Source organism: Canis lupus, chromosome 25 (assembly GCF_048164855.1).
Source record: "Canis lupus baileyi chromosome 25, mCanLup2.hap1, whole genome shotgun sequence".
In the NCBI taxonomy this organism is placed as follows: Eukaryota; Metazoa; Chordata; class Mammalia; order Carnivora; family Canidae; genus Canis; species Canis lupus.
In genome coordinates, this window is record NC_132862.1 from 31,346,764 (window position 1) to 31,373,287 (window position 26,524).

At 35.7% G+C, this 26,524-nt stretch overlaps 1 protein-coding gene and 1 long non-coding RNA gene across 11 annotated transcripts in view; one reads left to right on the top strand and one right to left on the bottom strand.

Annotated features, from left to right (window-relative positions):
* The window catches only part of EPS8 (EGFR pathway substrate 8, signaling adaptor), a 176,069-nt gene that overhangs the window by 121,024 nt on the left and 28,521 nt on the right, over positions 1–26,524 (top strand). For all 10 annotated transcript variants that reach the window (XM_072798866.1, XM_072798867.1, XM_072798858.1 and 7 more), the window contains 10 exons: positions 544–705; positions 3,630–3,779; positions 6,353–6,435; positions 7,187–7,323; positions 10,726–10,799; positions 12,293–12,419; positions 14,361–14,449; positions 14,836–14,910; positions 19,997–20,145; positions 22,811–22,994. In XM_072798866.1, coding sequence (XP_072654967.1) covers positions 544–705; positions 3,630–3,779; positions 6,353–6,435; positions 7,187–7,323; positions 10,726–10,799; positions 12,293–12,419; positions 14,361–14,449; positions 14,836–14,910; positions 19,997–20,145; positions 22,811–22,994 — 1,230 coding nt within the window. The remainder of the gene's footprint in view (positions 1–543; positions 706–3,629; positions 3,780–6,352; positions 6,436–7,186; positions 7,324–10,725; positions 10,800–12,292; positions 12,420–14,360; positions 14,450–14,835; positions 14,911–19,996; positions 20,146–22,810; positions 22,995–26,524) is intronic.
* On the bottom strand, positions 14,871–24,233 carry LOC140617435 (uncharacterized). Its single transcript, XR_012017661.1, has 4 exons — positions 23,942–24,233; positions 17,433–17,513; positions 16,576–16,773; positions 14,871–15,139 (listed from the first exon to the last, which is right to left on the bottom strand). It is a non-coding gene; the product is annotated as an uncharacterized lncRNA (long non-coding RNA).

Sequence of the window (26,524 nt, forward strand, 5' to 3'; positions counted from 1 at the left end):
ATAGAAAACACTGAAGTAGTTAGTAATTTTTAAGTTGCTCTTATTATCAGTTTTCTACCCATAGCAAGCATGCTTCATTCAATGGAAAGTTTTGTTTCGGGACAGTGCAAAGTTTGACAGTTACTACAGTAGTAGCAGACTACTGCTCTCATTTATCAGTGCCTCAGTTTCAAGCCACAGTGAAGAGTAGCTGCAGTGGCTTAGCACTTAAGTAACCAACATGGAATGAGATGGGAGGGATCGGTTTTAAGAGATGTTATTTAAGCTGTTCAGAATTTATGTTCTGTTTACGTAGCTCAACATGGCTCAGTATTAAACAGCTTTGGGTATTTTATGACTCAAGGCACCATTTCCTCAATTCAACAAAAACCTGCTTGACTTTATGATCTCAGTAAGAGAGCCATGAAGTTGTAGGATGCTCTGTGTTGGTTCCTCACTGCTTTACTCGCTGGCTTCAGTTAGGTCACCGTTGCTTTCTGTTGGAAAACGTGCGCTAAGAGAATGTTTGTGTTATGAATATTTTTCATTTTTGTCAATCATAAGCACTTGACTACCTTTGTTCTGGATCGGAAAGATGCTATGATAACTGTTGATGATGGAATAAGGAAGTTGAAATTACTCGATGCTAAGGGCAAAGTGTGGACGCAGGATATGATACTTCAAGTGGATGACAGAGCTGTGAGCCTGATTGATTTAGAATCAAAGGTAAGTTTGTAAAATTTAGACTATTTTACTTCCAAGAAAGTTCCACAGATATTTCTGTTTACAAGCAGGTCACATTGTTTAAAAGGGGATGAAAGTTTGACAAAATAAAATATTTTGTCAGTGATTTTAAAGAAGAGATATAATACTGTATACACATGATGTCTGCAAAATCAGTTCTAAAACTAGAGATAAAGGGATATGTGTTTTTGGTTTTTTTTAACCACAAATTATGAGATAGAGGAAGTAAAAAAAAAGAAATTCATAGCACCCCAGGGGGCCTTACTCTTTATGACATATATTAATTATATACTAGGCAAACCATATCCCAGTAAATGAGTAACCTGGGGTGAAAGGGTGTGTGCATGTGCGTGTATGTGTGTGTGTGTGTGTATTAACTTTCACCAGCCCTATACCAGGGAGCTTTATTTTTATTTTTATTTTATTTTTTTATTTTTATTTTTATTTTTTTACCAGGGAGCTTTATTTTGCACAACCACTGGTAGGTAAGATGCTGGAGCTCTCAGTATAGGACTTTACTGAGCCCCATTATCCAATAAGTATTTGAGTTGCTAAGATAAAGAAACCAACTATCGTAATCATTTTAGAGTATTCTGATAGGACTCCAAGTAAGATCTGTCCTCTCTTTTATCATATCTATCGTACACTGTGAGAGAACAGCAACTGAGTGCTTCTCTGATCCTCACAGTTTTAAGTAATTATAGAGAAGAGATATTATTTAATTTACTTTGCAGAGAAAGAACATTTGTTATTTCTCCGGTACTCTGAGAAATTGCATTTTATTTTCATGGAACGAGCACTTTTTGTTTAGCCTTTGCTGCATCTCAGGGAATCAAAAGTTTCAGAATAAATCAGTAAATTTATGGTGTGACATATGTATGTATGTATGTATGGGCTGTCTGTAATAAAAGTTGCTGCTTTTTACCTTTGTTACTTAATTTATTTTTATTTGGGATATTATATTTTCTTAAAAAAATCACCATTTCTTCCATTAATTACATTATGCCCCACTCACTATTTGTATAAAGGCATTAGTATATCAATAAGCATCATTTTAAATATATCTCATTAAATACAGAATTCTAATTGTGAACAGAAAGTTCACTTGTTTAAGAATCTGTCAGTATTTTATTTGGATGGCTATTTATAGGTTAGAGAGTATTTGCTTTTATTTTATTTTTTAAAAGATTTTATTTATTATTGGAGAGAGAGAGCGCACAAGTAGGGGGAGAGGCAGAGAGAGAGGGACAAGCAGACTCCCCTAAGCAGGGAACCTTATGTGGGGCTCAATCCTAGGACCCTGGTATCATGACCTGAGCCAAAGGCAAACACTTACTTAACTGACTGAGCCACCCAGGACCCAAGAGAGTATTTGCTTCTATACTACCAAACATCTTAATCACTTTGAAGAATGTATTTTATAGTGATATCCTTCTGGTTTACCTGTTGATATCTTTGGCTAGTATGAATATATGTATATATATATATTTTTTTCATCTGAGAGATTCATTGAAATAAAAAAATGTGCAAATGATGTATTATTTTTGGCCTAATATTTTTGATCATTGAAGATAGAAATTTAAGAGTATGACGATTCAGTGTTCAAGTAAAAAAAAAATTCTGACACTATATGGCCAGAGGGAAAAAATACTATGTAAGATGGTAAATAATTTTGGAAAGAGGCCTCACTTTACTTCACTTTCTCTTAAAAGCATCATCTCTATAACCTGAGGAAGTCAGTAATGCTAAGTTCAGTATTCTGTTTGTTAAGAACATAACTACATTCCTCTGCTAAATATTTCTTTTTGTCTCTTTCTCCCACTCACCATCTAGCCCTGCCTTCTCTGCTGCCACCTTGTATCTACTCATCCTCCACCATCTGTGGGATTTATTAGTATTCACTGTCAGTGTGATCTGCACACTTTATTTTTTTAATAATAAATTTATTTTTTATTGGTGTTCAATTTGCCAACATACAGAATAACACCCAGTGATCATCCCGTCAAGTGCCCCCCTCAGTGCCCGCCACCCAGTCACCCCCACCCCCTTCCACCACCCCCTAGTTTGTTTCCCAGAGTTAGGAGTCTCTCATGTTCTGTCTCCCTTTCTGATATTTCCTACCCATTTCTTCTCCCTTCCCCTCTATTCCCTTTCACTATTATTTATATTCCCCAAATGAATGAGACCATAAAATGTTTGTCCTTCTCCGATTGACTTATTTCACTCAGCATAATACCCTCCAGTTCCATCCATGTCGAAGCAAATGGTGGGTATTTGTCATTTCTAATGGCTGAGGAATATTCCATTGTATACATAGACCACATCTTCTTTATCCATTCATCTTTCGATGGACACCGAGGCTCCTTCCACAGTTTGGCTATTGTGGCCATTGCTGCTAGAAACATCGGGGTGCAGGTGTCCCGGCGTTTCGTTGCATCTGTATCTTTGGGGTAAATGCCCAGCAGTGCAATTGCTGGGTCATAGGGCAGATCTATTTTTAACTCTTTGAGGAACCTCCACACAGTTTTCCAGAGTGGCCGCACCAGTTCACATTCCCACCAACAGTGCAAGAGGGTTCCCCTTTCTCCACATCCTCTCCAACATTTGTGGTTTCCTGCCTTGTTAATTTTCCCCATTCTCAGTGGTGTGAGGTGGTATCTCATTGTGGTTTTGATTTGTATTTCCCTGATGGCAAGTGATGCAGAGCATTTTCTCATGTGTGTGTTGGCCATGTCTATGTCTTCCTCTGTGAGATTTCTGTTCATGTCTTTTGCCCATTTCATGATTGGATTGTTTGATCTACACACTTTAAAAATTATTTGTGCAATGCTCTGGAGCTCTTTGTTCAATTGGTTTTATATATGCAATAAAAATTAAGGCAAGTTATATTTTTACTTTGTTTATAGAATGAACTAGAGAATTTTCCTTTAAGCACAATCCAGCACTGCCAAGCTGTGATGCATTCCTGTAACTATGACTCAGTTCTTGCCCTGGTGTGCAAAGAGCCAACTCAGAACAAGCCAGATCTTCATCTTTTCCAGTGTGATGAGATTAAGGTAAAAGAATGTGAATTTTTTTCCCTTTAAGTAAATGTTCTGACAGCCATTGGATTATACACTTCAATCATATGACCAGTGGATTTTTAGTATCTTAGGATTTTTTAAGGAAAACAAATACCTTAGTATTTTCCTGATGGGTTCCAGTAAATAGAGGAGCTAGAGTGGTATTAAAAAAAAAGGGAGGGGGCATCCTATTTGTTAAGAAAAAAAATGGCATAGATAATATATTAAATTCTTCATTGAGTTACTTGGATTATAATTAAAAATTGATTCTTCAAAAATCATGCTTTGTGGACAATAATCACACCCTCCTGTTTTATTCTGCAGTAATCACATGACATGGATTATTGCATTGAAACACTTTAGACATTTTCCATGATATAAAGCTCACCATTTAATTATGTGACTTGAATAATTGCTCAAGATATATAATCCCCAGGTGATAATATGAAAGTAGTTATGCATAGTTACTAGTAAAAACATGCTATATCCTGAAGATTGGTATTCAGGGTACCCTGTAGTTTTCAAATGCTTATAACTTGTGATGCTTTGTTGGACATTAGAAATTATGTCAGCCTTGAATATTTTTATGTCATGAACTGATTTCTTTAAAAGTGAAGTCATTTTGGGTTGAGTTGATTGGTGCTTTGCCAAAGCAGTGACTTATTACTGTGATTGTATATTATAAAATATACAGGTAATTTTATCTTATAAAGAAATGCTGAGAGATAAGTGTCATGTGATCTTTTCTGTATTTCTTTGACATTAAGATATGATAGATAAATTAAGATTGTCAACAGTGTATTTCATAGTTTTTCTTTATGTGTAGATGACTTTCTAAAAATCTTACTTGAAAAGAACATTTAGATAGTTTACATATGTGATGTTCATCAAAATTTTATGTAGTACCTTTTGAAAGTCATAAAGGATATTAAGAATTTTGCAAGGTTAGATTTGGTAAGTATTAAGTAAGTATTAAAGTGAATATTTTTCTCTGAAAAATATACTGAAATTTAATTAAGATACTTTTAAGACAGAGGACTAAATTAGCTAAAAGACATTTTAAATCTGGTGTTTGCCTCAGTACTCTAAAACTTACCCTGAAACTAAGTGTTATTGTGCTGAGTAAAGTTTCTGGATTTCAGTGTTGAGAATAAAAAGGCTTGTTCTATCTGATTAGGGGATGGTGATATTGATGGTTTTGAAATAGATTTACTGAATTACTGTTTTGTCTAAAACCTCAAATAATACTATGCACCTCTATGTTTTTACTCATTAGTGCCATATTCCACATGAGACCCCCCCCACCTTGGCACATTGAAACTGTAAACATAATGAAATATGATGTAGTTTCTGTTATATGGGTCATGTTGCAACATCACTTTTGCGTTTTAAAGTTTTCTTTTTTATGGGATTTTACACAGCTCTCCAGCCCACCTATGTAGTAAAATTTTTCTTAGAAATATGATAGCCCCCCTTCATAGGAAGTTCAGGGTTCCTAAGCATCTTCAGTTTTATTTAATATCCCACATAACAGAGAATCTTTGACACAATGTTTATGTCTTCCTAAAATTAAGATAGTCATATGAAAGTAACACTGAATGAGGATGCGTTAACCCTCACATTTAATTAGAAATGTGACCTTGGCCAAGCCATTCTATGAGTACTCTCCAGTTTCATTAATTATAAAACAAGGACAGATTAGATAGTCTCTAAATTTCCTTTCAGCTCTAAAATTTTATGATTGTCTATGCTTATGATAAAAGAATATACAGCATACATATTTGAGGAAAACATACATAATGACAGAGAACAACCAGGAACAAAAAAACAGAAAATGTGAGTACATCCCAGCAAGAATCTAATATGCAACAATTATCACTGGCCATAAATAAACTTCATAGCAAACAAAATAAACTTAAGAAGATAATGACTTTACATTGTTTCCCAAGAAACCAAATCAAATATTCTTGCTGGAAAAGGGTACAACCTAGTGTTAGGGTTCCTCCCTTGATTATAGTGTTTTTGTCCCAAACTGGGGGTATCTGCTGGGATGTAATGGTTTGTTCCAGTAGGTGAATGGAGGCCCACTGGAGCCTGAGAAGAGAAAGGGCAAGTAGCTTTGCTCTACATGTGTGCATTTCTAATTCTTTCATTTCTTTTTAAGACAGAGATTTTCAAAAAAAAAAAAAAAAAAAAGACAGAGATTTTCACCCTGTTACGTTTTCCGCATATACTTAGACTTCCAGCATGTGCAAATCCCTTTTTTCTGTGCCTTCATGCAAGGATAGCTTTTGTCTAAACAAACAGAACCTGGATTAAATAATCTTTAATAATTTCTTCAGTTTTTAAATTTTTGTCATTGTAAGATTCATCAAAACACTACAAGAGTCATGTTTTGAAAGCACATTTTAAAAAAAGAAAATGCTTTTTTTTTTTTTTTTTTTTTTGCGTCAAGACACTTATTGATTCAGACACAGAACATAATCACTTTTGTAGCTGTTGTTTGAACCTACATACCAAGACAAGAAAAATCTATGACCTCCCAGGAAACTTATCTTTCATTGCAGGCAAACCTCATTAGTGAAGACATTGAGAGTGCAATCAGTGACAGTAAAGGAGGGAAACAGAAGAGGCGGCCGGAAGCCCTGAGGTAAAAACATTAAAAGAAATTAAGGGGTAGAATTGTTTTGTTTTTAAATTTTTTTGTTTGAGTCTGTCTTTCTCCTTCCTTCCTTCCTTCCTTCCTTCCTTCCTTCCTTCCTTCCTTCCTTCCTTCCTTCTTCTTTCTTTCTTTCCTTCTTTCTTTCTTTCCTTCTTTCTTTCTTTCCTTCTTTCTTTCTTTCTTTCTTTCTTTCTTTCTTTCTTTCTTTCTTTCTTTCTTTCTTTCTTTCTTTCTTTCTTTCTTCTTTCTTTCTTCTTTCTTGTTCTTGCTCTAAAGATTTAGAAAAAGTATCTTCAGTGAAGGTCTGTTTTACAGATTACAACCTATGATTTGAATTCATTTGTCTATCTGAGTTTGTCAGTATAGATGTGCACCTCTTCCCTCCGTGTTTCTAGTCTTTCTCTGAGAAGGTTTCTCCCATGAGTGTTGTCAGATGAGTGGCATTTTAAGGGAAAGTAGCCTAGGGGAATACAAATATATATGAGGAATATAGTTAGTTCATAAGCCTTTCCAAGTCACAGGGGACCCAGAAAAAAATTAAACCTCGTGTTCAGTTGAATTAAAATTTTTGTTTTTATATTTCATATACATTTGTAAGTATACGTAATATGAAAAGGTTAGAAAATCTTGTTATTCTCCCCCTTGACATAGTTCTTAATGTTGCATAACTAATGCCATAAACTGAGAGAATTGATGGAAACCTATATGGTAAAAATTACATTTTTTTCATCTTTTTTAGGATGATTTCCAAAGCAGACCCTGGTATACCACCTCCACCAAGAGCTCCTGCCCCCGTGCCCCCTGGTACTGTTACCCAGGTGGATGTTAGAAGTCGGGTGGCAGCCTGGTCTGCATGGGCAGCCGACCAAGGGGACTGTGAGTGTTTCTAGGAATTGCTACTTAATGAACATTTACTTTGGGTTATGATGTGATTCTTGCTCTTAAATTCTGATGCTGACTTCTGAGCTGAAGCTTGAGGTTAGCTTTTTTAATTAAAAAGAAATCTTAAAAAAAAAAAAAGAAATCTTAAAGAAAATTTAAGCCTTGGACACTATAAGACTATTGTATATGAGAGTTCAGACCAGTCATTTAAATAAATATGGTGTTAGGATTATGTTATTTTTTAATGCAATCATAGGTGGGACGTTTGACTCAGCTGTAACAAAAAGATGGTAATAGAATAATAGAGACCAAAGAAAATATGAGATTTTTTTGGTAAAGACTATACTTCAAAATTCTTTCCATTATTAATGATCTTTCCACTGTCCTATTTGGGAGAATTGTTGTGCTTCCATGAGAAGGTTGTCAGGGCGGTTTTAGGACAAGAATAAAGGCATTCTCCATTTCAGTATACTTGTCAAAGGGGCCCTTTGTGGGCATCATCATTTTACCTTGACATTCTTTTTTAAAGACAAATAATCATAATATAAAACTTTGCATAACTTTTTATATGTCAGATTTTTTTTTAACCAAATCTTAAATTTTTATGACTGAAAATGCCTTAAAATCTGTTTGGTCCAATCTCTTCATTATAAGGGTGAAAAATTGTGATCCAACAAGTTTGAATATGATGAAGATTGGAGCCTCACTCTTTTGCCTCATTGTTTAGTGGACTTCTTAAGTCACTTACCCTTTTTTTTTTTTAAGATTTTATTTATTTATTCATGAGAGACACACAGAGAGAGGCAGAGACACAGGCAGAGGGAGACGCAGGCTCCTTGCAGGGAACCTGATGTGGGACTCGATCCTGGGATCACACCCTGAGCCGAAGGTAGATACTCAACCACTGAGCCACCCAGACATCCCAAATCACTTATCTTTCATCTAATAAAGCATTATTCATGAAGATATCTAACAATGTAGTTAAGCAATAGAACTTGGCTACCATAAGTGATTGATACGGCTTTATTTTGAGTCTGATGAATCAAAAGTTGGACTCTGGAGTAGGACTAGGATCTGCTGTGTGACCTTGGACAGTATCTCTTTGTGTTTCAACCTCACTTATAAAATGGGGATAATAATTCACGGGTTGCTGTGAATTTGAAAGAAAATAATGCCTATAACAGCCCCTATATATTACACATAATGCTGTGTAATACACATAATGGGTGATTCATCTCATTTTTGCCAAATTGAGTTCATTTTATTTCTGAATTGCTTTTCATTTTATTTAGGTTTTTTTTTTGTATCTTTGAAGTTATTTTTAGAGATTTACGCATAAGCCCAGCTACCAAACAGATGAAAGAAATTTTTGAAACATCCGTTTATCAAAAATGAGGTAGCAGAATTATTTATTTTAGCTTTAAAACACTTTCTGTTTTTAGAATTTATATAAATTTTTAAGGTCCATTTTTTTTTGTAAAATTTTGTATTTAAAAAATAAGAGGAGTTTATAGTGTTTTCTACTTTTTGTGTTCTTATGGTATTTTTGTTGTTGCTCCTGGGTTTGGTGGAAGAGATGTGGGAGAGAGCAAAATAATCTTCCTTGAATTTGAGGAAGGCTAAGACATCTTAAGTTTATAAATATTCTGAATAAACTTGTGAAAACATCTGTAAAACCTAACATAATTTACAACAAAGAGAAAATTTTGTTTCTGGGATGTTTCTGGGCTCTCATTAGATTTTGTCTGAAATATGCTGTGCAATCTCATCTATTTAAATTAGAGTAAAAAGGGGTTTTCAGAACTTCTAATTTTCTGTTAGGCCAAATAGAATGTAACGCTTACCATGTGAGGTTCTGTCTGGATGCAGGCCAGTTTTTGGAAATCCCTCCCAAAAGAAGTATCACTTTTTTCCTCCAAAGACCCTGACTAACTCAGGCTAAACATCTCCTTTGAATCCTTGACATAGCCTTACCCTTGACTTCCAAAAGTGATCTCTGTAGGATAGTGGCAGTATGATTTGTAGTGGTGCCACAGATTGTAAAAACGTCTGAAAGATACTAGATGTCCTCTTTATCTTACCCACTAAGTGATATTTTGGGGCTTATCTGGAGTTGCAATTAGCTATATTTCAAGTTCAATGTGCTGCTTTCTGTAGTACGCTAGACTCAAGAAAGCCACTAATCCCATATAAAACAGCATTTAACTGGCAAGATTTCATGAACATAAATTCTTTTTTTGTTAAGATTTTATTTATTTATTCATGTGAGACGCAGAGAGAGTGAGAGGCAGAGACATAGGCAGAGAGAGAAGCAGGCTCCCTGCAAGGAACCCAATGTGGGACTCAATCCCAGATCTTGGGATTACAACCTGAGCTGAAGGCAGACACTCAACTGCTGAGCCACCCAGGCATCCCTCATGAACAGAAATTCTAATTATCTTAAAGTCCTTAATAGCCACTAATTAAGTTTTATAAGACTTCATAATTTATTCTTTTGGGGAGGGGGCACATATCCCATTTATGGAAAAAGGCACAGAAGCATCAAAGCAATACAGAGTTCTCAGTATTTTTTTGTAGTTCTCTATATTGAACATCAGTCATGATGACATATTATGAGTTGTATTTCCATTATTGATGATACATTTTCCTGTTTCATCTGTATAGGGTTTTTAAAAATTTTATCTACTTTAAAAATATTTGTACAAATATCTGTGTTTAGTAGTATTGTTAACCAAAAAATGCTTAAGTGACCTTATGATTGACATCAAGCTTTAGCTAACTGAGCTAACTTAACATCTTGAATGCTCTTAAGATATTTATTACTTCATTCGCAAATCCTGTAGGTATTTATAAAGTATAAACCAGTGAACCCAACACTGGAGCTTACGCTGCTTTAAGCTTAATGGCAACTAGAATTTTAAAAAGCTCTTTACTGTCAGATCCCCTGAAGCTTTATTATAATCACAGTAGTGGAATGTATAAAATTGGGAGGTTGCATTAGAAGTTAGTTGACCACTTTTTGAAGAGCAGGTCCTTAAATGTAAGTTTATTTTATGTAAGTTTATTAAATGTAAGGGTTGGTTCCACAGCCAGTAGCTGTCTCTGGGAAGAGGGAGAATTGCGGGGGGGATAGGGGGGCTTTGGGGTGGTGGTGGTTACTGTTACAGGGTAAACATAATAAAGATTGAGGGCAGGTAGTCAGCCCTGGACAAGTGCTTCTTAGTAGGGGCAAGGATGCATGTCATTCATAAATGATGAGCAGTTTTGGTTTTGTATCCAGTGAAGGCATTTACTTTTACAAGCAGCACTCTTTTCTAGCCACTTTTTGTGTTTCATTATCTATATTGATCTTGCTTAGGCAACAGGGTGAAAGACTTGTGATTCTCCTTTCTTTAGTTGAGAAACCAAGGCAGTATCACGAGCAGGAAGAAACCCCTGAGATGATGGCGGCGCGAATTGACAGAGATGTGGTAGGTCCCACATCCCTCCGTAGGTCACTGGCTTCTCTTTAAAGAGGAAATAAATATCAGCAGGGAAAATGAAGTTGATCTAAATAAAGATGTTTCATGGAAACTGTATTTTCTCTTTCCATTGGTGGTTATGCCCTTTGAATTGTTTTTTTTTTCTTAACCAGTTTTGCTTTTATGACAATATTTAGTAGAATAGGGCTCTGAGGGAAGAACTAGCATATCAACTAGTTTACAAAGGAGTTTAAACTGAATTATCAGATTTGAGGGATTTTAACGTTTTTCACAGTTTGTCTTTCATAATCAAAATGTCTTTTAAATATCTCTTCATAACATTTATTTAAAACATTTATAATGCTTGAAAGATAAAAGTGAATGGAATTTTTTCTTTTTTTTTTAAAAATATTTTATTTATTTATTCATAGAGACAGAGAGAGAGAGAGAGAGAGAGAGAGAGGCAGAGACACAGGCAGAGGGAGAAGCAGGGTCCATGCAAAGAGCCCGACGTGGGACTCAATCCCGGGTCCCCAGGATCACACCCTGTACCAAAAGTAGCACTAAACCACTGAGCCACCCGGGCTGCCCAAAGTGGAATTTTTTTAAGGGCAATAATACTCTTTATAAAGGATAAGGCCGTATTTAGTTTTATTAGCCCATAGTAATTTACTTACAGAGTGACAATGCCCTGTGATACAATGATAAAATATGATCTCAATATAATTACTCTTTGTATTATACACACATTCCTAGCTTATTCAGAAACAAATACTCAGAGGAATTTGAAGTTTGGAATTCAACTTTTATATTATACCATTATTTATTATACTTACAAGTTTATCTAATGACAGTTTCTAGTCTTTGAAATTAGAAGAATGTTAAGTTTCACACGTACTAGAGAAAGTCAGCTATGACTGTAGTATATGATATAATTGAAATTGATCCAATAATCCCTGAAAGCATAATTCATCATTAATTCTATTTTGACTTGTGGAAGCTATCATTAATGATGATTATTCTAGATTATCTATGTTTATTAGGTTAACACAACATTCTATATGCCTTTAATTCGATTAAATAATATTGTTGGTACTTTATTGGAACATTTATGAGAAAAACAAAAATGTTCATTGCTCTTCTAACAAGGTGTTTCTTAGAATTTTTTTCCCCTAACTTTATGTGAGAGAACACTAGAAGAAAATTAGAGTAGTTGAAAATAATTAATAATCTGAATAGATATTGTAAATGCTTTCTTTATGGTATTGAAAATAGAACAAAATTATGCTAAAGAAAAATGTAAATGTCAGACTTTAGCCACAGCATAGGTATATTTAGTTCAATTCTTTTTCTAGAATTAGTAATAAACTTGAAATTTGCATGTAGGAGGTATTTTTGTTTTTATTTTCTAATTTTTCTTTACTTAATAATAGTATACATACAGTCGAAGCAAAAGTGGTTTTATTTTGTCTTATATTTTATTCTGTAATTTCTAATTCCAGCAAATATTAAACCACATTTTGGATGACATTGAATTTTTTATCACAAAACTCCAAAAAGCAGCTGAAGCATTTTCTGAGCTTTCTAAAAGGAAGAAAAGTAAGAAAGGTAAAAAGAAAGGCCCAGGAGGTAAGTTGGATTTTCTTAATCTTCTAAAGACCATTCAGAACTCCAGTGCTAGGCAGAGTTTCTGCCCTTGTGAACTGCTCAGCAAAACCCCATTGACAGTGGGCCAAAGTCCCTTTTCTAGTTTAGGGATAGCACTTAGGAGTTAGGCAGAAACTAAGAGCCCAGGAAATAGTCCATTTTGGTTCCAAGTTGGCTAAAGTAAGAAAAGACTCTAGGATATTTTATCTAAATCACAGAGACTCTGAGATTCAGCTAGTGACCATCTCTTCATAGCTTGAAATTAGTGACTGTAAAATTAACGTCTGTTAAAGTCATAGCTCTATTCTTCCCATATTTTGATTTATTTTATTGTGAATATAGAGTCTCATTATTTTGTTAAAAGGATTTGTTTTTCTCATTAAAATAGTTACAAATAGGGGATCCCTGGGTGGCGCAGCGGTTTAGCGCCTGCCTTTGGCCCAGGGCGCGATCCTGGAGACCCAGGATCGAATCCCACGTCAGGCTCCCGGTGCATGGAGCCTGCTTCTCCCTCTGCCTGTGTCTCTGCCTCTCTCTCTCTCTCTCTCTCTCTGTGACTATCATAAATAAATAAAAAGAAAAAAATTTTTTAAAAAAGTTACAAATATCAATGGATTTGAATTTTTTGATCACAGAACTCCCAAACAATATATTCATGTCATGTATATGCATTTTTTGAGTATGCTATAGTTAGCTATTTAAAATGGCCTCAAAAAACTTATAATTGTGGAACAAATGAAGTACATAAAAGAATAGTAAGTAAATATCCCTTTCATGACACGCAACATCCCAGTCTGTCTCTAGTTCATGTCTACATAAACACGTGACCTATAGAATTATCTTCCAGATGTGTACATCTGGATATCCCTCACCTCCCTATATTCTGAAATTAAGTATTATTACATCCTATGTCTCAAACCACTTATCCTTGCCGTAATCTTTATGAAGGGTGTACTGTCCTCTTGGTCATCCAGATTGGAGACCACAGATTCTTGGATGACTTCATTCTCTAGCTTGCAGCCATAATTGATTTTATTTTTTCAGTGTGTTGTATATCCAATTGTTTCCCTTTTCATTTTCATGGCTAGTGCATGTTTCAAGCTGTCATCATTATTTACCCAGCTCTCTGGGTAGTCTTCAAGCCTCCAGTCTTTTATTCTGGAAGGATAGTTGTCTTCAAGCTCTAAAGCAGTCACTTCATTCTTCTGAATAGCGTGTTAATTCCATGTTCTGTTGAGTTAAGTCTGCTCCTCCCCCTGGCAGTCAAGGTCACCCTCAATTCAACTTTGGTCTACTTTTCCATTCTTATGTTTCTTTGCTTTAGTTTGTTGTTTGTTTTGTACATGCAGTTTCCTTGGTCATGTTTTGTTTTGTTTTGTTTTACTTATGCTTCTATATCCAACTATGACATTTTCCTACCAAATTGCCATGAGACAGACCTTTCAAATCCCATCTTAAAAATGAAACATCTTTTAGGTGCCCATTTTCCCATTTCCCAACCAGATGTAGTCTCTTTCTACGGCACTTCGTTGGTGTATGTTTGTTACTTACCAATTCGAATCTTCTAAAGATTATGAGGCCCTTCAGGACAGGGCTTATAAATTACACATTTTTATAGTCTCTGCAGTGATAAGTGCAGTAATTGGGACATAAAAGGGCTACAGCATAAATCTATGGAATTGAGGAGACACCCTCATCATCACTACCCTTAGTAGTGCCTAAGGGTAGAAGGATCCATTTTAAATGTTGGATCATCTTAGTTTATGACAGTGAATCTATGAGATGTAGTAGAGGAGCTAAGTAGCATAGTATCTGGTATGATCAAATTTTATAGACACAAATGTGGCTTCTTTATTTTTTCATTTAATATATTTTCTTAAAACTTTGCTTTCATCTCTCCCCCTTCCCACTTATTTCCTTTAGAGGGTGTTTTAACTCTGAGGGCAAAACCTCCACCTCCTGATGAGTTTGTTGACTGTTTACAAAAGTTTAAACATGGGTTTAACCTTCTGGTAAGTGAAATTTATTTGTATACAATTAAAAGAAACAAATGAAAGAGATCAAATTCTAGCCAGGATGTTCTTGATTAAATGAAGAGGTAATATTATTCTTGTAGATTTTTTGGTATGTATGTGGTGATTTGCTTTTAATTAGGACAACAGATAATAAAAACTATGTATCCAAGTGAATTATCATAAAAGATCAACTCCTAACCTTTTTAAAATTAAATTATCTTAATCTGACTTTTCCAGGCTGATGAATATATTAAAAATGAAACTAGTAGTGAAGGACTCTTCCTCAGAGTCTTTCTAAAGTCTATGTCAGACCTTTATGTGCGTCTGTTTTTTTGCTTAATTACATCATAGTAATCTGTTCATCTGTTTTCTTAATTCTGCAGGCCAAACTGAAGTCTCACATCCAGAATCCGAGTGCTACAGATTTGGTTCATTTTTTATTCACTCCATTAAATATGGTAAGGCTGTTAATTTAAGAAAGTAATCACTCTTGGTATGTTTTTCAGCCCCAAGTGTCTGTCTGGAGTATCTTGACAGTTTTCTTCCTTTACCTTGCATGGATACTATTTCTCTAGGCATCTACATTAACATTGAGAATGTGCAGTTGGAGAGTTTGAAAGGACCTTAGAAGTCATCCTGTTCAAACACCTTATTTTATAGCTGAGGAAACTGTTGTCTCTGACAGAGCTAGAGAAATAAAATAAAGATTTATCAGCTGTTAGTGTTTTAACTAGTCTATAATAGAAATAAATGACTATAGTAATATAAAAGTGTTTTTCTTTCTCCCCAAAGAAGCTAGACATGAGGTGGTACTGGTACTGGTACTGACTGGATGGAGGGCTTTGCTCATTTATTTATTCAGAAATTTTCATTGAGAGCCTGTTATGTGCTTAGCATTATCAGTAGCTTATCAGGAATGAAACAGACATAAATTTTTACCCTCTTGGAACTTACATCATAGTATGGAGGGACAATCAGTGAGCTAAACACATGCTTGAATAACACATTTTGCTAACAGTAAATGTCATTTGAAAAAATACAACAGGGACAGAGAACAGGGAATATTTTAGGTACATGCTCATGTAAGTGCACACACACGTGTGTGTATGTGTGTGTGTGAGGTAGTGTATTCTCCTTTTTGAATAGGGTTGGTTAAGGTGAGAAGGTGTCATTTGAGCAAATGAAGTGAGGAATGAGTCATGTGGATTTCTGAAAGAAGAAAATTCCAGACAGAAAACAGCTATTATAAATGCTCTTGAATGGTAATTGTAAATTATGTTCTTGGAATAAATAAGTATTGTGACTTGAACAGAATGAGGGAGATCTTAATTAGAAGAGGTTAGCAAAGCAACAGGAGGTCATATTTTGTTGGTCCTCATAAGTGGCTATGTAATCTTTTATACTTTTGGAGTGTTTTCAGCACAGAAGGATTGCTCTGGCTATAATACTTAGAAATCTGGAAGAAGAAGGGCCTGAGATGGTTATTAAAATGATCCAGATCAGAAATTATAGGGTTTGGACCCGGTGGCATTAAAAATCACAAGAAGTCTTATTTTGATTATAAACCATTGAAGCAACAACATTGCTGGCTCATTGGATGTGCTATGCAAGAGCTAAGGATATCTCCAAAGGTTTTAGCCTAAGAGTGGAGGTCAATTAGTAATTGAGATAGAGAAGACAATAGGAAAAAACAATCTTTTTGGAGGAAAATAAGGAATTCAGTTTTAGACGTGTCAAAATTTTGTTACATCTAGATGGAAAATTTTGATTTAGTAGTTAAATATATGAATTTGGAGTTCAGTGGAGAAATCAAGTTTAGAGATATATATTTGGGGATCATCTGCATATAAAAGGCATTTAAAACCATGAAATTATCACAAAGGTAGTAATTAAAATTAAGAAGAGGAACAGGACTGGTTGAGTCCTGGGCAGTTTCAGTGTTAGGAGAATAGAAAGAACCAACAATGAAAATTGAGAAGAAGTCATCAAGTCAAGGAAAAGAAAGATAAGAGGAGAAGAAAGATAAGAATATTATAGTATTCTGGAAGCCAAATGAAGAAAATGTGTCCAATAGAAGAATTGAGCAACTGTGTCAGATATCTCTTTGGTGGAAGCTGACTTACCTCCATGTTCTTGTTATAGCTGTACAAAAGCGAAGAAAGATGACTTATCTTTAAGGAGGTGACTCTGAACTTAAGCAGATAATTTCTGCCTTTGTCCATTTGGCCTGAATGTTTTCATATGGCCATACTGAACACCAAAGGATTATAGTCTCCATCTTTGTGGCTATAGGTTCATCTAAAATGTAGGGGCTTCTCTTTCTAGGAGGAAGAAGAAGAGAGTGGACTCTAGGGAACAATTAGTAGCCTTTAGCATCCTCGCTATGTGCCAGGTAGAGTGATAAGCTCATAGTACAATTATTCCTGAGAAAACTTCCTTCTCATACGTGTGTATTTTCACATAAGGCATAATTTTTGGAGCTAACAAAAGGGTGTGCTGGGCACAATTCCCATTGTGAAGGAGTTGGATATTCCTATGAGTTTATCCAGCAAAAGTTATACCACTTGTGTCACAGGCCAGAATCCAAGATACATATCTTAATTTCCTATATTTTCAATATGCAGCTATGCTCTTTCCTTATATGGTATGGTAATATACTTCTCTTCCCATTATATATTTCTTCTGTCTACAAATAGTGTAATAGCCACTTTTTGAAGCTGATATTATATACAACGATCTTGTCCTACAGAACAGCTGGGAGAATTCACTAGAATAATATTTAAGAGTACACACCAAAAAGTGCAGGATTTTGGGGAAAGCATGCAACAAAAAGCAGATGGAACAATGGTTGGCCTCACATAGAGACAGATGTGAAAAGAGAATAGGCTACAAATTACCCTTTTCTACAGTTCCACCAATTAGTTCAGTCCCATTTTTGTGGGAGGACAAGTGAGTGAGGAGTAGAAAGAAGGTGAAATACCTTTTAAATACTCCAAGGAAGACAGTTTCCTGCTTTCTGGGATAAGGCAGGCATGGGTGGAGTGGTTGTGAATGGCTCTCCCTGTCAGAAGAGCAAATGATTGATTACTTTGTAGAATGACAATAGCGATAATGATAATTGTTAGTAATGTGTGATTATCCTGTGTATTATTCCTGTGATTGTTTTCTTAAAGAATAAGAACTATATGAAGCAGATAAATTTCATTAATTTTGGTTTAGGGCATATGAACACTATGTTTGGATTACTCTAATATTTATCATAAATGGAGCAAACTCAAATGCATTTATTATAGGTTTTACTTGATTATCAGAAAAAAATGTGAAAAAAAAAAGGTCCAAGTAACAAAAAGGGATAATATATCCTTTTTTCCTCAAGGGCAATGAGATAAGACCTGAAGTAGAATATGCAATGAATATTGCCTTACAAACATGAGGAAGTAATGTTACCTGCATTAATGTCAGAACTGGGCAATAAGAGATTAGAAGATGAAAGTCCAAGGCTACCTCAATAATTTATGAATGCTTCCATATATTGCTATTATATATATAGAACATCAGTTTTCTACTTGTCTAGTTATTGTTGAATAATTCTTGCTTTATAAGCTCTTGTAAAAATTAGATCAAGGCCATTCATATGCAAAAAAGCCCATAGTAGCTCATTAACAAAATTTCTATTCCTTATTTAGCACATTTGATACTGTCTTAGTTTCAATATTAGGAAGTTTTGACTATAAAGCAGTTTTTGCCACCTCATCCTCTGCATACTTTCTCACAGATCATAAGTAGATGTGTAGTCGTTACATAGAGGAGAACTATAAAATAATGGGAGTGGTTTCCCGAACATGTAGAAATTAGCCTTTGTGATCAAGCTCTGTATCTGAAAATGGATTTATTTTGTCTTTTTTATTTTTTCATCAAAAATTACTCCTTATAAGTGGTTTCTCCAGTCAGAATATGTCTGTTGTTCCTTTTAATGTTTTCCCTACAGAGTCCCAGACATATTATTTGGGTAAGACATAAGAAGGAACATTTATTTAGGGACTACTACCAGCCACACAAAATTTAGTGGCTTTAAACCATGCAGGATCTGCCCTCTGCCCTCAGCATCTACACATACAAGCATACCCATAGCACCCCTACATGCATACTTGCCTAACATTCATTCTTGAGAGGGAACTATGCCTTACAGCTTTTTATTTACATTTCTTTTGTTTCATTCCCTCTTCCCTTTGTTAACCCAAAGATTTTAAAGTTCCTCTACTCGATTTCACTCCTTTACTTTTCCCTTTTAATCATCCCTACATATTTACCAGAAGTGCTTATAGGGCTTGGAAGTAAGAGAATTACTGTGCCAGGCAGTCAGGGTAGATTTTGTTCTCAAGTAAAAGTCAGCTTCCCTCCTATTTCTCATCTTTTCTTTCATTGATTCTCAGTCATCCCTCTAACGCTATGTCTTTTGCAATTGACTTGGTCTAAGTCCTCACGAAAGGGAAAACTGAAAAATAAGCAATAAGTTAAAATGTAATGTGTTACTAATCTGCCTAAATTGTTTTGGGGGACACCGAGGTGCCTCAAAACTATGCTGTGGGGCTAAGAAGGGCTTCCTGGAAGAGGTGATATCAGAGTAGAGTTCTGAGTGAAATGAAGGGCCTTTTGGGGACCTGGGAAGCAGCACTGCAGATGCACAGAGGCATACAGGAGCATAGCATGCTCAGAACACTTGGACAACTGCAGAAAAACTGACTCTTGGTCTGGAACCATTAAAAAATTTTTTTTTCCTTTTTTCTTGTGCCATATCTCTGGGAAGGTGAAATTTTTATAAAAGGGCTCTGGTTTCTGCTCTAGGAGATAACTACCATTCTTTAGCCAGGAAATAGCCTCAGAGAAGTCCATTTGGAACAGTTTCCAGACATACACTTATCATTTTGTTTATCAGAGAGTTGCACCTGTTTATTTGTTTCTGCTAGTCATTAAAATATCAACTTTAAATCAGGACAATTTCCTAGAATTAAATTCTGGGGAAAAATACCATAAATTTAGAGTACCAGTTCTCATTCTCTCACTTTTCTCTCTGGGTCCTTTTATTTTTGTATGTCTCCATAGGCGCAGCCATAGACTGTTAACTTGAGCTTCATTTCTCTCTGTAGTATTCATTTATAGAACCATATTTTTCAAGTTTGGAATAATAGATTTGCCAGGAAAGTTACATGTATTTTTTAAAGCAAAAAAACAGAGATAGTTAAACCACCTGATTTAGAATTCTCTGGATAACCATTAGTATTTTCCAGGGAAAATACAGTCATATGCAGCCAATAGACAGATCCTGTGAAAGTTGTTAAACTACTGACTTTTCATTGTAGATTATTAGTCGCATTGGGGTGGGCAGGTTGACTTAATAAACTGTTTATCATTCAATAGTACACACTGTACAACATCAAAATTTGAGTATATAAAAACAGTGCTTGTTTTTGGCATGGATTTTACATATTTTGAGAATATACAAGTATCACTATCTTGCTAAAAAATGATTTATTGTCATTTTAGGTGGTGCAGGCAACAGGGGGTCCTGAACTAGCCAGTTCAGTACTTAGCCCCCTATTGACTAAGGACACAATTGATTTCTTAAATTATACTGTCAACAATGATGAAAGACAGCTGTGGATATCACTGGGAGAAACTTGGATGAAAGCCAGGTAAACATGTATGAGTTTAAAACCTATAATACTTCAGGTATTGTTGTTATTACATGAATCTAACGAGACATTTATTTAGCCTTCTATGTATGAAGGACTAGGCATTACAGGTGAAAAAGGCTAGACCCTTAAAAAGCTAGTCTAATGGAGAAGATACAAAGTGTATACAATATAAGGCACGTAAGTACCAGGAGTGACTTATAAACTGCTGTTGTTTGGCGAGGGAGAGCCATCAGGAATAGGATTTGAAGAGGGGGGGTAATTAGCTTTCAAAGAAGAGCTGGCATTTCAAATCAATAGATAATAGTACTACTATATTAGGTAATATATATGTACACGCTATACAGATAGTATTTGCTAGGCAGTCTTCCATGAACTTTACGTAAGTACTATTGGTATCCCCATTTTACAGATAACAAAACTGAGGCATAGTGTGGTTAAGTAATTTGCTCACAGCCATATAACTCTTAAGTGGCAGATCTGCAATTTGAACCTAGGCGGTCTGGCTCTGGAGTTGATGTTGATAATTATTTTGCTATGCTGCCTTTCAGCAGGATGAGTAGGATCTCCACAAATCCATGGTTGGGAAGGGGCCCTCCTCATAGAGAGGGAAGCACAATGAGGGCATAAAGCAGGAAGTCAAGAGAATGGAGAATGAATAAGGGCTTAGCTGGCATATATAGTCTTTGGGTAGCAGGCACTTCGTGGGGAAGGGGATGAAAAGGGATGGTGTTAAATGAGGCACATGGAAATGAGCAGATGGGCTATGAAGGTTCCCACTGCCATGCTAAGGAATTGGAGAAGATTCTGTAGGCTGTGGAGAACCAATAGCTTTGTGAATAGGAGTGTGGTATAATCACGTCTGCGTTTCAGAAAGTTGTTCTGCTAGTTGAGCCTACCTAGGACAAGGATAAAATTAACTAAAGACAGGAAGTCCCCCCCTTGGGATGATTATGCTGTGGTAGAGATTCGTTAGTAATCAACATTCTCTGAGTCTAGAACAGTAGGAATGGGAATGGAAAGGAAGAGGGGATCATTTTAAAAATTGTGTTTTGCCAGTAAAGTAATTGTGAAAGACAGATCATTAACATTGCATCATTTAACATCACAGTGCTAAAGTTTCCTAAGCAAGGCAAGTTATAAAAATATTTCTCATTTAATGATATGTGAAAAAAATAATGATATGTGAATAAATAATATTTGCCTTCCTTACATACCCAAATCATTTTATTTCCCTCACTACTTAGAGTAAGTCCTTCAGTGTGGTCACTTAGAAGCTTTTCTTCCTAATGCTTTTGAATGGACTAGAGTAAAAGTAATGGATCAGTTCATATTTTTTTTCCTCTTTTACTTCTTTTGAAACACATATAAACAGTTCCCACTTATATTTTGGACTTTGGCAACAACTTGTGTTGGAATATGGTTTACATATTGAATGGTTCATCAAGCACAACATTTTTTAAAAGCACTGTAGTTGTTGCTTTTATATTGAAAACAATATTTAAATTCATTTCTATTATTTATCTATTAATATACTGTAGCATGCTGTTTATATATTGTACTAAAAACTTGGTTAAATAGATTTCTTAAATCTATTAGATTTTCATAGTTTTCAGTCTTATGATAAGGCTAGGTGGGATTTTTAGTATTTTCCTATGAAACTTACTAAGTTAATCAGATCTCATAGTACAAAAATAGCTCAGGCTTTTTAATTTCTTGGTTTTGGGTCCTACCTCAGAATGAGAAAATGAATGACCATTAGAAAAACTACATCAAAAGGAAATCTACTGCTAGTTCTTGACATGAGAAATGGTCATTTTTAGATCCTAATTGGTAAGAGTATTAGGAAATTAATATACTGATTTAAAAATTCATAAAGATTAAAAGATCATGAAGGTACATAATAATTTGAATAAAATGGCTCGTTTCATCATAGTAGAAATATAACCTGAAGAATTAATCTTTCACTTGTGAAAGATAAAACAACACAGTGTAGCAGAGATGAAGCCATAATTTCTGTCCCACTTATTTTTGTGGTTCATGAGTGATTAGAAGCTTGTAGAAATAAGCCTCTCTTAGAGTCATTAAATAATGAATGAGTAATGATTAAGATTCCAGATTAGTCCTAACTTGATTTTACTGATTAAAGCCTTGCTGATAAATTTACTTTATAAAATCAGTAATGTTTCATTTAGGGGACTTTATGACTTAAAAAAGTCATAAACATTAAGAACATTCTCTGTTTCTCTTTTGGAAGATTTATCATACCAGGGGGTTTCATACCAATGGGAGGAGAGGGAAGGGAAAGATCAGAATCTGAAACTACTTATATACAAGAGAAGTTTATGTTCTAAATACTTTTGACACTTCTAGCCTTATGCTCCCTTTCCAAATTTTCACAACCTGTATCCATGTTACAAAATTGAATTAATGGAGAGTTGAGGCAACATAATGAAAACAGATCACTGAAGCAGAATTCAATCTGTTTCATTTTACTGGCATTACAGACTAGTGTAAGCATGTTCACGTTCTCGTTTTGAGTGGAGAGAGGTCAGATTAGGTATGTTTGTTTGTTGTTACCTGTTTTTGTTTTTTGTGGCTAACCTTACTGAAAGTAATTTTGAACTGGATACATTTAATTTTGTGCCTTAATGTTCCTCTACAGAGCAGAGTGGCCAAAAGAACAGTTTATCGCACCATATGTCCCACGATTCCGCAACGGTTGGGAGCCCCCCATGCTGAACTTCATGGGAGCACCAATGGAACAAGATTTTTATCAGTTGGCCGAGTCTGTGGCCAATGTAGCTGAACATCAGCGCAAACAGGAGACTAAAAGATTATCCACAGAGGTAAGGTTCTTTAACATTACTTTTTGTGGAAAGTGCAATCACCTGTGCATTGCTTTGTAATTGTGATTGTGAGTTCTCTTTTTATCAATCAATTCAAAGATTGTTCTAGAACCAATGACTGTATGTCCTGCTGCCCTTAGTTACCTCTCACCTCTGTCATTGCTGTGACAGTTGCTCTGTTTCCCTGTGAAGCTGAACTGCAGCCCACATCACTCCTTAGAGTCTTGCCAGCCCTTACCCCTACCACCTGCTAGTGCTCCCTGAGCCCAGTTTTGAGTGCCTACTTTCCCTCCGTGTCAGAGGATTGCCTTACTGCTGCTTGGCTTGTTTTTGTTTTTCTCTCCACGTGAGACCCTTGAGACAGATCCCTGAACCTAGGTCCCTGAAGCCTGTCCCAAGCAGCTCTTTGTCAAATGTCCCATTTCTTCCCTCCTTCTTCCTTCCTTCCATCCTTCCTTTCCTCGTTCCTTCCTTCCACCTAGTTCTAAACCCTGAAACCCTCTCAACCTGGCTTGAAGGCCAGAGTTTCTTCTGGACTCAATCTCCAGGCTCAAATGATCATTTATAACACTATTCTACCCTGAAGAGATTACAAAATTTGTTGTACCTTTTAAGTATTTAGTAAGCTTTAGTGTGTAACCTATTTGGGGAGCAAATTGAAGGATTGAAACTGGGTAAATTATCTCTGCACATTTCTTAAAAATAATTTTCCTTTGCTAGTCAGAAAAGAAAAGCAAGCATTCCTTAAAGCTGAACCAAACCAAATAGGAGGATCAGAACCCAAGGAATTAGATGAGGTCTAGTTTGGAGAAGAAACAATAAATGATGACTAGACCCTCATTGAAGTACTGTTCACGTCCTTTATTTAATTCTTCAGATTAATTTTCTCAAATTACTGTGACAAACATGATATGAAAGAATGATTAGCAACCAGAGTAAATACTCACTTTTAAGGAGAAACACATCAAATTTTGAAAAATCAGTCCCTTGGATAATAACCATAATATTATAGAAGGTTGGTTAAATGTCAAACCTTGAGAAATAAAGCTTTGAAGATATATTTTTTTTTTACCAATGTAATTGTTTTTTCTTCTGGTGCATCTAAGGACACAGCCTATAACTGCCCATCTTTCTAAATGAGTGATTAAGAAGATGACCTCACAGCATTTGCATTGGTTGGCAGTCCCTCTCCAGACCTTGGCACTGTGGATTTTCTAGTTCAGACCTCATCACTGTGGATTTCCTTTCCTCATAGAGGGCAACCTTTCTAGAGGAAAATAGATGTAATCAAACATGAAATTATGACACACTTGTTGCTATAGTTACAGCTATTTTCAAATCACAGAAATTTCTGGCTTACATAAGTCTTTATATCTTAAATAAGAAAATACATCCACTTAATAATGTATGTCCTCAGAAATTCACTTTCGTGAGTTCTTTTTTTTTTTTTTTTTTTAATTACGTATTTAAAGAGAGAGTAATGTGTTTCTGGGCTTCCAGTGTAAAAGTTGTCTACTCTCACTGAATAAGTAGTTTTAAAGGAAGAATTATTGAGAATCTTCCCTTGTAATGAGTTATCACTTTCCTGTTGTAAACCGTTTTCCATTTTATAGCTAAAGTAGTTATTCAGAGGTTTAAAAAATGAAATGAAAAGTTCCTGCTAGCTGTTTTAGGGGATTTTATGCCTTATGAATTTGTTGGAAAAGAGGCCAACTAATGTGATTTAAACTAATGGTGATTTCAGGGTATAAGAAGAGAAACTATTATACTTTATTGCTACTAAAATAAATACACTCAGGACAAGACTTGGATGATTCAGGATCTGATGGTTTTGTATAGAATCAAAATGTATAGGTGACATAGAGTGTCAAATATGGATAGTGATACTCAACTTCTTTATTTCCTCTGAACTAGCATCAGCTCTAAACAAGCTTGTGTAGTCATCACAGTTATTCATCATCATTTCTCTCCTCCCTTGCAATATTTCCAGTCAGTCTCGGGACCCAGTGATCTCATGCTGGCTGACCTCACTCTGTTCTGTTCAGAGTTAGCCAAAGGTGAAGGTGACTCAAAGGTGAAGGTGGCTCTAGTTCTTGCACTCCTCCCACTATAACATCCTTTAATAAAAAAAGAATTGCCTGATCATCTAGTGCCTCTTCTCTCAACTAGGGAAATGATAAACTGAATTAATTAAGCTACTGATTTGTTATTTTTAATTTCAGCCTTATTGAGGTATAGTTGACAAAACCAAGATATTTAAGGTGTTCATCTGGTGAAGGATCCCCCTCCCCTCTAGTTAATTGACACATCTGTCACTTCACATATTTATCTTTTTTTCTTTTGGTGAGGACATTTAAGTTCTATTAGCAAATTTCAGTTAACACAACATAGTGTTATCAGCTACACTCACCATGTTTTACATTAGATCCTCCACCATATTCATTTATAGCTGAAAGTTTGTACCCTTTTACCAAGTTCTCTCATTTCCCCCAGCCTTTGGCAACCACTTTTCTATAAGTTCAATTTTTTTTTTTTTTGGATTTTACCTATAAACAATACCGTGCAGTATTTTTCTTTTCCTGTTTGGCTTATTTCTGCTTTTCAAAGCAGAATGCTTTCAGAGTCCATCTATGTTGTTGTAAATAACAAGATTTGCTTTTCTGTCATAGCTGAATAAAATTTTATTGTGTATATATAACACATCTTTACCCATTTATCTGTTGATGGACACTTCGGTTGTTTCCATATTGTGAAAAATGCTGCAGTGAACATGGAGATGCAGATATCTCTTCAAGATCCTAATTTCAGGGGCAGCCCCAGTGGCTCAGTGGTTTAGCGCCGCCTTCAGCCCAGGGCATGATCCTGGAGACCTGGGATCGAGTCCCACGTCAGGCTCCCTGCATGGAGCCTGCTTCTCCCTCTGTCTGCGTCTCTGCCTCTCTCTCTCTGTGTGTCTCTCATGAATAAATAAATAGAATCTTAAAAAAAAATCCTAATTTCATTTCCTTTAGTATTATACCCAGTAGTGGAGCTGCTGAATAGTATGGTAGTTCTACTTCTAATTTTTAAAAAGATTTTATTTATTTATTGGAGAGAGAAGGGGGTAACAAGCTGTGAGGAGGAGCAGAGGGAGAGGGAGAGAGAGAGCGAGAGAAACAGACTCCTTGCTGAGCAGAGAGCCCTACATGCGGCTTGATCCCAGGACACGGAGATCATAACCTGAGTTGAAGGCAGACGCTTAACTGACTGAACCACCCAGGCACCCTATTTCTAATTTTTTGAGAAACCTCCATACTGTTTTAAGATTTGTTAATTTATTTGAGAGAGAAAGAGCACATATGAGCAGAGAGAGAGCAGATTGGGTTGGCTGTGGAACAGAAGCAGAGAGAGATAGAATCCCAAGCAGACTTCCTGCTAAGCACAGAGCCAGACACCGGCTCAATCTCATGACAGGGAGATCATGACCTGAGCTGAAATCAAGAGTTGGACACTTCACCGACTAAGCCTGCCAAGTGCCCCCCTTCATACTG